This window comes from Chinchilla lanigera, unplaced genomic scaffold (genome assembly GCF_000276665.1).
Source record: "Chinchilla lanigera isolate Chin_1 unplaced genomic scaffold, ChiLan1.0 scaffold00014, whole genome shotgun sequence".
NCBI classification, from domain to species: Eukaryota; Metazoa; Chordata; class Mammalia; order Rodentia; family Chinchillidae; genus Chinchilla; species Chinchilla lanigera.
This window is the reverse complement of record NW_004955415.1, coordinates 12,335,790-12,348,501: the sequence shown is the minus strand read 5'-3', so window position 1 is coordinate 12,348,501 and position 12,712 is coordinate 12,335,790. Positions and strand designations below refer to the sequence as shown.

Sequence of the window (12,712 nt, the reverse complement as noted above, 5' to 3'; positions counted from 1 at the left end):
TCCTGGTTTTCGCAGATAGCCTACAGGAGGTGCTGCCAGACATCAGCGACCCTCCGGAGATCCCTGACCCCCAAGGAGAACTGCAGTTTTATCTGGTGGTGGCCTTAGCATTGGTTTCAGTGCTCTTCCTTCTCGCTGTGATTTTGACCATCGCTCTTCGCCTGCGACACTCTTCCAGTCCCACTTCCTGGGGCTGCTTTCAATCTGATCTCTGTTCTAAGACCAGACCAGGGGTTTCTCTTAACTACAGCGAGGGAACTTTGCCTTATTCCTACAATCTATACGTTGCATCTGACTCTCATAAAACAAGGCTTGATCTTCTCACCATGATGCCGGAACTGGTCGCCCCACAAGATCTTTCTAACGAAGCTTCTTTGGCAGTAAGCTTCACGGAGAAGATAAACCCTGACTCTGTTGCTTCTACTCACGTGAGTTTCAATGAGTCTTTCATTTGAAAATGGTTTGGTTTAATTTTCAAAGCCAATATTTTTGCAAGAAAATCTTAAGCAGATGATATCTGCTGTTGCTTTGAGTTTGACTATCCACTCTCGATATTTTCCAGCCCTCTCTTTGTGGGCCAGTAACTGCACTCTTAACTTCCACGTATTTTGAAATATTTTATCACCATACATGCCAAAAAACAAAATGAACTCCAGTGAGAACTGTATATTATGATGGGGCTGCCAAATATTTTTCATTGAACTATAATTTTTCTTTTTGTGGATATTTCTTGGGGGTTCAACATCTTGTGTATATAAGTTTTATTCTTTATTAACTAAACTGAGAGAAAATGCATAAGAAAATATTTTTGAAAGGCATAGTAATAATTTGGTAGTATTCAGGCATGTTAGAGTTTCTTGGAGTCTCACTAAGTAGTTAATTTTATGCTTGTTTTCAAAGCTATGTGTAAATTTCTTCCAAATTTTGTAGTTATTACTTTTATTGTATGACTGTCAGAGGCATAGCTGTTATAGAACACATACTTAGCTTTAAAAGGCCCCAGGTTCAATGTGCAGCACTCTCCCTGCACAAAAAAGTGCTTTTCCACGAATATAAATATTTATATTCATGAAAGTACAATAGTTATTTATATCTTAGGGAGAATTTGTTTTCTGTATTTTGGTGTACTTCCAAATATATTACTAGTAATTCTCAGTAATTGGAATTAGGTCAGTTACCCAGGAAAAGGTAAATTTATCATATTCTTTGTATTGTTGATTTTCTTTTACTAAGGCTTTCCCAACACTAAACATTCTTTTGAAACACAATGTTTGAGTAGAATCATAGAACTACCATTATCCAGTAAATGCACATTGGAATGCTTCCATTTTGTTGAAAACCTGTTAATATGTCTTCTTCATTTGACTTCTTGCAAGGTATGATTCTGATCACATTTCTCATTTTATGATTTCCATTTTATCGTGAAAATTTGATTTTTTAAAAAAGTGCTACATGTCAATCTATTGAAGTAGTCTTCCATTTAGATAAGTTCAAAAAATCTATTGAAAAATGTTGCCTCAAATTATAGCTGAAGCCAAAAGTTTAAATTATTTTACAATGTAAAGTCTCAAAACAAGAAGTTCCTAGAGATTGCTCTTTCATAATATCTGCGTAATTTAAACAAGGGCTTTTAAATTACTGTTTAGGAAAACAGTATCGCAAAACACGGACATCTACAGAAAATAATCTCAAGAAAGGGTTCTGTCTGAAAAAAAATTAGGAAATAAAAAGCTCGTGAAGTTTCTACTAAAAAGAATACTCTTGGTTTAGTGGGCTCCGTCTCCGTTCGCACTTGAAGAACAGTAGGTGGAGCTCTTTGAGGTATAAAAATCAAAAATCCTTTCCGGGAGTCCAAAATTGTGCAGTAATTGGTTAGGACTCTGAGCGCCGCTGTTCACCAATCAGGGAGAGAAATGCAGAGATCCTGCTCTCCTTGCATGCGCCTAAAGCACAAAGCACAGATCGAAACAAGACATCTCTGTGAGGAAACAGCGGAGACGCTCGGCCCCCGCTCCAGACCGTCCGGCTCCAGGGGCTGAAGAGCTGATACTGACTTCAGTGGTCCAGGGAAGAACTGGAAATAATCCTGGAAGAAAGTGACAATGATTCCTGTGCGACTGTACCGGGACCGCGAAGGGCTGGCCCTGCTGGGCGTCCTCTTGGGGATCTTGTGGGAAGCCCGATGCACCCAGATACGCTATTCAGTTCCCGAGGAGTTGGAGAAAGGCTCTAGGGTGGGGAACATCTCCAAGGACCTGGGGCTGGAGCCCCGCGAGCTGGCGGAGCGCGGAGTCCGCCTCGTCTCCAGAGGTAGGACGCAGCTTTTCACCCTGAACCTGCGCAGCGGCAGCTTAGTCACGGCGGGCCGGATAGACCGAGAGGAGCTCTGCATGGGGTCCGCCAAGTGTCTATTAAATCTAGAGATTCTAATGGAGGATAAAGTGAAAATATATGGGGTAGAAGTAGAAGTGAGGGATATTAATGATAACTCCCCTTACTTCAGTGAAAGTGAATTAGAAATAAAAATGAGTGAAAACGCAGCCACTGGGATGCGGTTCCCTCTTCCCCACGCTTGGGATCCAGATATCGGGAAGAACTCTCTCCAGACCTACGAGCTCAGCGCAAATACTCACTTCTCCCTGGAGGTGAAAAACGGAGCAGACGGTAACAAATACCCGGAGCTGGTGCTGGAGCGCGCCCTGGACCGCGAGAAAAATGCGGCTCATCAGCTGGTCCTCACGGCTTCGGACGGGGGCGACCCGGTCCGCACCGGCACCGCGCGCATCCGCGTAGTGGTTGTTGACGTGAATGACAATGCACCAGTGTTTGCTCGGTCCGAGTACCGCGTGAGTGTTCCGGAGAATGTGGCTGTGGGCACTCAACTGCTCCTGGTAAACGCCACCGACCCTGACGAAGGGGCCAATGCGGAAGTGATGTACTCCTTCCGGTATGTGGACCACAAGGCGGCCCAAGTTTTCAGGCTGGATAGTAATTTAGGGACAATATCGACAATAGGCGAGTTGAACCACGAGGAATCAGCTTTCTACGAGATGGAAGTGCAAGCCATGGATAACGCAGGATATTCCGCACAAGCCAAAGTCCTGATCACAGTGCTGGACGTAAATGACAACGCCCCCGAAGTAGTGGTCACCTCTCTCACCAGCTCCGTTCCGGAAAACTCCCCCAGAGGAACATTAATTGCTCTTTTACATGTCAATGATCAAGACTCTGGGGAAAATGGACAGGTAATGTGTTCCATCCCAGGGAACGAGCCCTTTAAATTAGAAAAATCTTACGGAAATTACTATAGTTTAGTCACCGATACAATCTTAGACCGGGAACAGGTTCCTAATTATAACATCACGGTGACCACAACCGACGCTGGAAATCCACCCCTGTCAACTGAAACGCATATCTCTCTGGTGGTAGCAGACACCAATGATAACCCACCCACCTTCCCTCAGACCTCCTATTCCGCCTACATCCCAGAGAACAACCCCAGAGGCGCCTCAATCATCTCAGTGACCGCGCACGACCCTGACTGCGACGAGAACTCACAGGTCACTTATTCCCTGGTTGAGGACACCCTCCAGGGGTCTCCTATGGCCTCTTATGTCTCCATCAATTCGGACACTGGTGTCTTGTATGCATTGCAATCCTTTGACTATGAGCAGTTCCAACACCTACAGCTGCAAGTGCTGGCACGTGACAGTGGGGACCCGCCGCTCAGCAGCAACGTGTCGTTGAACTTGTTCGTGCAGGACCAGAACGACAATGCCCCCGAAATCCTGTATCCAGCCATTCCCTTGGACGGTTCCACCGGAGTGGAGCTAGCACCTCGCTCTGCAGAGCCCGGATACCTGGTGACTAAAGTGGTGGCAGTGGACAGAGATTCGGGTCAGAACGCCTGGCTGTCCTACCGCCTGCTCAAAGCCAGCGAGCCTGGGCTCTTCTCCGTGGGGCTGCACACGGGCGAGGTGAGCACCGCAAGGGCCCTGCTGGACAGAGATGCACTTAAGCAGAGCCTGGTGGTGTCTGTGCAGGACCACGGCCAGCCCCCTCTCTCGGCCACGGTCACTATCACCGTGGCCGTGGCCGACAGCATCCCTGAAGTTCTAGCGGATCTGAGCAGTCTAGAGTCCCCGGCCAACTCTGAAACCTCAGGCCTCACGCTGTACCTGGTGGTAGCGGTGGCCTCAGTCTCTTGCGTCTTCCTAGCCTTTGTCATCGTGCTGCTGGCGCTAAAGCTGCGGCGCTGGCACTCCATGCGCCTGCTCCAGACTGCGAGAAACGGATTGGCTGGTTTACCCGCCTCGCAATTTGTGGGCGTGGACGGGGTGCGCGCTTTCCTGCAGACCTATTCGCATGAGGTCTCGCTGACCGCAGACTCGCGGAAGAGCCACTTGATCTTCCCGCAGCCCAACTACGCGGACACCCTCATCAGCCAGGAGAGCTGTGAGAAAAGCGAGCCTCTTTTGCTATCAGGCGATTCAGTGTTTTCTAAAGACAATCATGCGTTGATTCAGGTGAGTCCATATTAGATACTGTTTTCTGAGCTGGAAGCAAAATATCCCGTAGTATAGAAGATTAGTGTATATGTGGAATTAATAAAGCAGATACCAATATAGATATACGTGTTTCTAAATATGTATATGTGTAAACATATAATATTAGAGACAATACAAATATTACCTTATTGACATTATATTACTAGATAACATGTAAGCAATCTCTAAAGTACCTTATTAATACTATATATAATTTTCTAGTTTAATTTATCAACTCTAATACCTTCCTGTTTTTAAATTTTTCTTATTGGCCATGCAGGGTTTGTGTCAAGCATCTGATGCCAATTTACCTGTTAAAAAACACAGATTCTTCGAGAGAGGAGAAATCTGATTTAATGGGAAATATGAATAGAATAAATGAAAATTTTAGTAAATCTTTTTTAAAAGTAGCTATATATATATGTATATATGTGTGTGTGTGTGTGTGTAATGGGAAATATGAATAGAATAAATGAAAATTTTAGTAAATCTTTTTAAAAAGTAGCTATATATATGTATATATATGTGTGTATGTATGTGTGTGTGTGTGTGTGTGTGTGTGTGTGTATGGGCAGTGCTGGAATCAAACCCAGGACCTGAATGTACTAAGCCCTCTACCACTAACTACATCCCCAGCCCCAATAAACTAGAATGGCTTTAGCTATACTTGAGATCATCAACAAGTTTATAAACTGTCTTTTAAAGTACACTAATTCTTTCCGGTTGTTGGGGTCACATTCGTTTATACTTTCTTGGTGTCCTAAGTCATTTCATGTCTTTAAATCATCCAGCTTTCAAATGTAATGGGTTCATTTCTTACACATTTGACATTTTCTCAAACATACAATATATATGTTGTAGTGAAGAACCATGAAGATTTTTTCACCTCATTATACATTTCAGCAGTAAAATACCAATAAATAATATACTAGATCTTTTGCTCAATTTACCTCAGTTGATATTAATGATGGTTTTGTGAAATATTCAGAATTAAGAAAATGTGCCACAATGATGACTTAAATTATTCTTTGCCATTTATCCCACTGAGAATTTCTTTGAAGAAATTATTTTTTGAACATTTCCGTATGTTTTGAGCATACTTTTGGTACTGTGGGAAAATTTCGGTAATTCCTGTTTCCTCCATTAAATTTCCCATAACTTTTACAAACATGGATTTTTTTCTTAAAATTGCACAGGTTGTGTTTTCTAAAAACTTCATATTTACTGTAAAATGTTTATCAGGAATTGGATGCAAAAGTGTATTACTATTGATGAGCGTTGCTGATTTCTTTTGGTGAATTTCATAAGGGGATAAGAAAGATAATTTTTTTCTGTTCTTTTTATTTGCTGCCTATAAAAAATAAGATACTTAAAACCTAGATTTATAAAAAGAGATTACAAGCCACTTAGTGAAGAAAAGATAATCAAATGACTCTAAAATGTTACCCATATTCACATATTACATTAGGCTTCTTGATGACCAAGAGCCCCCCAACACACATACCAAAAGGAAGTACAGATTTTATGGTTCTATTTGTGTGGTTTTTTAAAAGGAAATATATGCACCTATGCAAAAAAATTTATTAAAAAATTTTTGAGACAGGGTCTTGCTATGTAGTTTAGGCTGTCTTTGAACTCACTATGTAGCCCAGGCGGGTCTCAAACTTGCACCGATCCTCCTGCCTCAGCCTCCCAAGTGCTGGGATTACAAGCATGCACCACCATCTCTGGCAAAAAATATAAAATTTATATTTACATTATGTTCCCAATAGAATGTACTTCTTATAATGTTCTTTTATACTAAGAGAAATAGAAGGCAATGCACCCTCTCATATATTGTAGGAATTATTATGAAAATGTTTTTTAAACAGTCTGTTCTCATACGGTGGGCAACTGAAAAATGAAAGATATCACTGGAAAACAAAAATTGATAAACTAAGCTAACATAGTAAGATTATGCTGATCACTGTTTACCTAACTTGATGGAGGGACAAATCATTGAGAGACAGGGCATGAGTAGTCATGACTCTGGACTATATCTCAAAAAAAACTAGTAATCTCAACTATGTTTTCAGTTTGAATTGGAAGGCTTTCATTACGTAGTTCTTTAAAAGAACATGAATGTGCTCTAAGGATTCCCTGATACCCGCTTTTGAAAGACGATAAATTTGCAACTAGGCAACTTCCTTACTGGGTCACCTTTGACAAATTATTGGCTTAAGTTTTTTTTTTTTCACCAGGAATCGAACTCAGGACCTTACGCTTGGCAGGCAGGTGCTTGTACCTCTGAGCTATATCCCCGGCCCTTGACAAATTACTTAACCTCTCTGGGGTTCAGCAAAATGTGGGTAGGAATATTTAATTTGAAAGATTGTGCTAGGGACTACAGAAAATGTATAAATCTTCTAGTTCACAACCAGTAGTTAGTTAACAGTAGTCATTTTTCATGGTGGACAGAAAAAGGATTCATGCTTGACATTTTGTTGGAGAAAGAAATAACTAATTGAGTGCTTTGCCACGTGGTACAATGGGATGGCTTGCAAGTGAAAATGAAATTTTTCTAAAATGTTTGTGAAGGTAATTTTAAAATCTTAAGTGCCAAGGCATATTCTTGACTGAGAAGTCACAGTTTCAGGCCATAAACAATGGGAGAAATATTATTTTATATGAGACAATTTTGGGGGCATTAATGTTTCTCTGTCTGAATAATATAATCTAAACAAAGTTCCTATGAAACTTTTTTTGGGGGTCTTCACCAGGAATCGAACTCAGGACCTCACCCTTACCTGGCAGACTCTGCTTTTTGGTATGAGGAATCAAACTCAGGACCTTGCTCTTGCCAGGCAGGTGCTTGTGTCAGCCCCTGGAACTTATTTTTAAAAAGCAGTTTACTCCAGTGGCATCGTAGGTGATATAACAGGAAAATGGATCACCAAAACCTGAAGTTTGGAGTTACTTAGTTTGCGCTATATGAGGGTTGAAGTAAACAGCCATACAAAATACCAATCTTAGTTTTAAAATATTTAGGATAATTGTTGATAATTGATAATTAAGATATTTGTTGATTGTTTTCTGAGAGTAACTGAGTAGTGGCTTTAGATGTTTACATTTCTTCTGTTGCTGGTAATGAAAGTATTATATCAAGGACTTTGGCTGCCTTCCCATGTGTTGTGGCTGGTGGGTGTGCATTCATTTCCTCTAATAAGTAAATTAAAGCATTCAGCTGTAACTTAAAAGTTGTGCCTCTGCTGAAAATTCAACTGTAGTCTGTCAGTTTTCACCACATTCACCCTGGAGGAGATATTGAACCTTTCTGAAATTATATACCTCACAGAATACTCTTCAATGAATTGGAAGGCTACCTATCAATTAGTGCACTATATCCCAGTTTTCTTAGTGACATGTAATGGGGTACCTCTTGTCATGAAAATTCTGGTGAAAAATCTACCTTTTCTTCATACAAGATACCAGGTTCAAAAAAGCAAACACACAGCCTGCTAAGCGATATTGATCAAGCTAATGAGCCTATATCTCAGGAAAAATATATATTCTCTAATATTATATTTTGAGTTCATTTGGGGGAAAACATACATAATAAGTACAAAAAATAGTGCACACTCTTTAGGGCACATTCTTAAAATACTTATGGCAAAAGGTAGCTTATGACAAAGAACATGGAAAAGTATTTTATAGAGGGTGATGTTTCAGGATACCTTATGAGAAGGAATTTGGTTCAGGAAAATGTGAAGAAAATTCCCATCAAATAGATCATTGTTTCAAGTAACCTATCTTTATAAAAAGAAGTTGGTATTGCCATAATTCCTCTTGGAGAACTCATATAGAGTCTCCTGTGTGTAAAATCACTGAGCATATGGGTAATTTGTTAGCTAATAGTTAAGTCTCTGAAGCATTTCACACAATGGTTCACACACTTAATCATTCAATAAAATGCCTGAACTGGGGGCTGGGGATTTAGCTCAGTGGCACAGTGCCTGCCTGGCAAGTGCAAGGTCGTGAGTTCAATTCCCGGTACCGGAGAAAAACAAAACAAAACAAAAAAAGCCTGAACTGAATGATTAGAAAGCAGTCTCTTGGAAAAGAATCATGCTATAAAACCACTGTTTTTACAAGTGCTTCCCCTCTATATCAAGCATCTAATGAAAGCCAACTTTCTGATCTATCAAATAAATGCATTTGTTCATAGGGTTGCCATATTGTGAAACTTCTTAGAAGCTTCTGTCTTATTTTCAGCTGAAGATTCAGCCAGCAGTTCATCTTGAGACTGTGTTACATAAATACAAGGAAAGACTGGGGTGGGGGTGTAAATAGAAAAAAATTAGTTTAAAAATACCCAGAGGCAAGAAGGAATAACAAGAAGCCATCACTTTGTGTGCTGAAGTAACTGAGGTTATAAATTCCCAGAAATATTTAATTGCAGAGCAAAAGTGTATGCTACCTTTCAACTTGTAAATTCACTGAGAAATATCTTTCTGCTCTCAACTCCAGATGTTGTATTCTGCTTTCTTCAGGCTGTAGTTTTAGAGTAGGAACTCAGAGTGCTGCTGTTGGCCCACACGGAAACAAATAAATGGGATCCCTCCAACTTCCTGCTTTGTGACTTTCTTAATCAAACTGAATACAAATACAGAAGCAGACCAGAAACATTCTCAACCAGGACCATACGCAAATCTGCACTGTCAATAAGCTCTGCTCCTATTTGTTTGGAGCTCCGTAATTCAAAGACAGTCTGGAAAGGGCCTTATCTGAGCTGAACCAGCAGACATCCTGACTGTGGAAGAGATGGAGAACAACACAGGACTACCAGGCTATGTGGGATGGAGGCAAGCACTGTTTCTCTTTCTGCTGGTTTTCTACTGCCAGGCGTTCTCCCAGCAGAACTGGTATTCAGTCTCTGAGGAGCTGACCAAGAGTTCAGTCATGGAAAACCTTGTCAAGGATCGAGGGCTCAGCATCCAGCACTTACGGGCTTGGAAGTTTCGGGTTAATTCAGAAAAAAAAAATACTTCACTCTGAGTGAAGAAAGTGGAGACTTACTTGTGACTGACAGAATGGATCAGGAGAAGATATGCCCCAAGATGTAGTTTGTACTTTACACTCAGGAACTGTAGTTGAAAATCCTTTAAGTGTTTTTCACACTAATGTAGAGATTCAGGATATGAATGATAATGTCCCACGGTTTAGCAGGAATGTTACCTAGTTGAATATCTCTGAGTTAACCCAGCCAGGAGCAACGTTTGCAATAGAACCCACACAAGATCCTGATGTTGGAAGCAATTCCTTACAATATTATCACCTTAACATCAACTCTGTATTTGTCTTCAAAATAAAAGAGGCCACCAGTGGAAAGAAATATGCTGACCTTATCTTAGAAGAGCCACTAGACTGAGAAAAGCATAGCTTCCCTCACTTAGGGCCTACAACTGTAGATGGTGGTGACCCACCACAAAGTGGTACTACTCAGATCCTGATCCTGGTGGCTGATGTCAACGACAAGCCCCCAGTGTTAGTCAGGGCATGTATTGGGTCAGCCTTCAGGAAGACATGCCTCCAGTTACCTCTGTGCTGAGGGTAAGGGCCACAGACCAGGATGAGGGCGCCAGTGGAGAGATTATGTATGCCTTCAAAGCCCACAGTACTCATAGTCATTTTGGTCTTGCTAATAAGAGCAGAGAAATGAAAACTTTAAGTACATTAGACTTCAAAGAGATTTAAAAATATTCCATGGTTTTGGAAGCAAAGGACCGAGGAGGACTGGTGGCTTAGTGTACTGTTGAGATTGAAATTCTAGATGATAGTAATGTCCCACAGGTGATTTTTACTTCTATTTCCACAATGACTGCCAAGGATTCTGCACCTCAAACAGTAGTACTATGTTTAAAACACAAGATCCAAACTCAGGAGACAACAGGCAAGTCATGTGTCTTATACAAGAAAATGCACCTTTCAAAGTAAAATCATCCTCCAATAATTACTACAAGCTTGTAACAGGTGGGATTCTGGGCAGGAAACAAACCTTGGAGTACAACATCACCATCACTGCCACCAACAGGAGCAAGCCCTCCCTGTCCTGCAGCACAAGCAGCACCCTGTACATTGTTGAGGTCAACGACAACGCTCCAGTTTTCCAGCAGGCCTCCTACATGGTCCACATGGCAGAGAACAACCCAGCAGGAGCTTCCATTGCTCAAGTCAAAGCCTCTGACCCTGACTTGGGACCCAACAGCCAAGTCTCCTACTCCATTGTGGCCAGCGACCTAGAGTCTAGAGTGCTGCTGTCCTAAGTGTCTGTGAGCGCAGAGTGGCGTGGTGTTTGCGCAGCGTGCCTTCCAGCTCACTCTGCAGGCCCATGACCAGGGCTCGCCTGTGCTTAGTGCCAATGTGAGCCTGAGCGTGCTGGTGGGAGACCGCAATGACAATGCGCTGTGAGTGCTGTACCTCCCTGGGGCCCGATGGCTCGGCACTCTTTGACACCATACCAGGTGTCGCAGAGCCCGGCTACCTGGTCACCAAGGTGGTGGCAGTGGACGCTGACTTGGGACACAATGCCTGGCTGTCCTACTACATGCTGCAGGCCAGCCATCCTAGGCTCTTCTTGAGTAACAAGGACGCTGCCCAATACTACCTGCTGGTCTGTGTGAGTGATGGTGGACAGCTTCTTTTGTGCCACTGCACCTGGTGTTCCTGACTACATTAGTTGTGCTGCTTTTGAAGTGCTGAAGATTCAAAAATGGCCATATCCTGGAGTCTTTCCCCACAGACCTCTGTCCCACTCTAGGCTCCAGATTTCAACGTAACTGTAGCTCTATGGTGCCACATTCCTAGCACATGTGTGCTACTCCTACTAATCCTGGGCTCAGGATTTCCCCTCTTGGACACCCTACTCCTCAGGACTCAATAGCAACCTCAGTGCAGGAATCCCCTCTGAAGACAGGGATGATTCTGCCTCCTTGGGCCAGAGTCCACCTTCCAACGTGAGAAATTCTTGATGAAATTAAATTCAATCATAAACAGGTTTTCTTCCAGCATGAGAGCTTTCCAAAGATCCCAGGGAAGAGTATATCTGATGGTACTATCCAAGGTCATAAGATGGAAAATGTCTGGCATGGGGAGCTTGAGGGACAGTAGTGCAGCATGATAGGAATATCAGATGAGTCACAGTATTTAGGGTCTTGTAGGTAGGTAACATTTTTTATTAAATATTTGATTATATTTTATAATTTTACTTAGATCTTCAAATTGTGTTGATCCAAAAACAAGAGGGAAAATTTTGATCATTGCACTGTAAAAGATGTACATTTATAACTCAGAATCACTGTTTGGCATTTGTCATTCAACACATGACATTTTCATTTTCTGTTTGAGAAATCTTCTCTCACTGCAAGTAGACATCCTTGCTGAAAAGTTAGCCAACAATTGCAAAAAAAAAGTCTAAGGATAAGACTCCTGGAAGTTGCTAAACCCAAGCCTTGAAAATTACTGTTCCATGGAACAGCCTCTTATGACTGAGGGTGCCAGACTCCTTTTTACATGGAAACTTGCTTTTCAAACTAGATTGTGAACACCGCTGGAAGCTGCACTGTCTCCCAACCATGTCCAGTCCATCATTCTGTATGGTACAAAAAGCTTCTCTCCCCACGATCTTCCTGAGGCAGGAAATTAGGCCGATTCAAATGCTTTAAGTGAATTCAAGTTAGCATAGAATGCTGGATAGGAACTTCATTCCTTCTTTTTTTAATTTTTATTTTAAAGAGAAAAAAACAACAAAATAACAACAAAGACAAAAACAAAGAAACACAAAACCAAAAATGATACAGGATTTCAAAACAAGATAATAGGAATTAACAATATTGTATATTACATATTGTTACCTTCAACAAGGTTGCTCAGGTTACCAGATATAAGAATACAAGATGGCTCAAACAATTAAAGAGAATAAAAAGCAATAAAAAAATTAGAAATGATACAGAGCTTCACTAAACAAGATGGTAGAAATTCAACAATGGTTCTTACATTGCATATTATTGTCTTCAAGTTAGTTGTTCAGTTTACCAGCTATAAGCATGCTAAATTGGTCAAGAAAAAAAAATTAAGCATTAACTGTTCCTTTCTTTTTTTTTTTTTTTTTTTTTTGGCTTTTCTCCGGT

General features: G+C 41.4%; 2 protein-coding genes and 1 pseudogene across 18 annotated transcripts in view; all 3 read left to right on the top strand.

Moving 5' to 3' along the window:
* Positions 1-455, top strand: part of LOC106148055 (protocadherin gamma-B7-like) — a 4,495-nt gene extending 4,040 nt beyond the window's left edge. Inside the window, exon 2 of the mRNA XM_013512114.1 lies at positions 16-455. Coding sequence (XP_013367568.1) covers positions 16-455 — 440 coding nt within the window. The remainder of the gene's footprint in view (positions 1-15) is intronic.
* The window catches only part of LOC102028960 (protocadherin gamma-C4), a 169,872-nt gene that overhangs the window by 96,292 nt on the left and 60,868 nt on the right, over positions 1-12,712 (top strand). The window contains exon 1 of one of the 17 annotated variants that reach the window (XM_013512144.1): positions 1,762-4,526. The exons of the other annotated variants lie outside the window; for them this stretch is intronic. Within the exon in view, the coding sequence (XP_013367598.1) occupies positions 2,103-4,526 (2,424 nt within the window). The 5' untranslated portion in view covers positions 1,762-2,102. Of the gene's footprint in view, positions 1-1,761; positions 4,527-12,712 lie in introns of those variants that run through there. 17 annotated transcript variants of the gene reach the window in all.
* Positions 8,592-12,347, top strand: LOC106148073 (annotated as a pseudogene).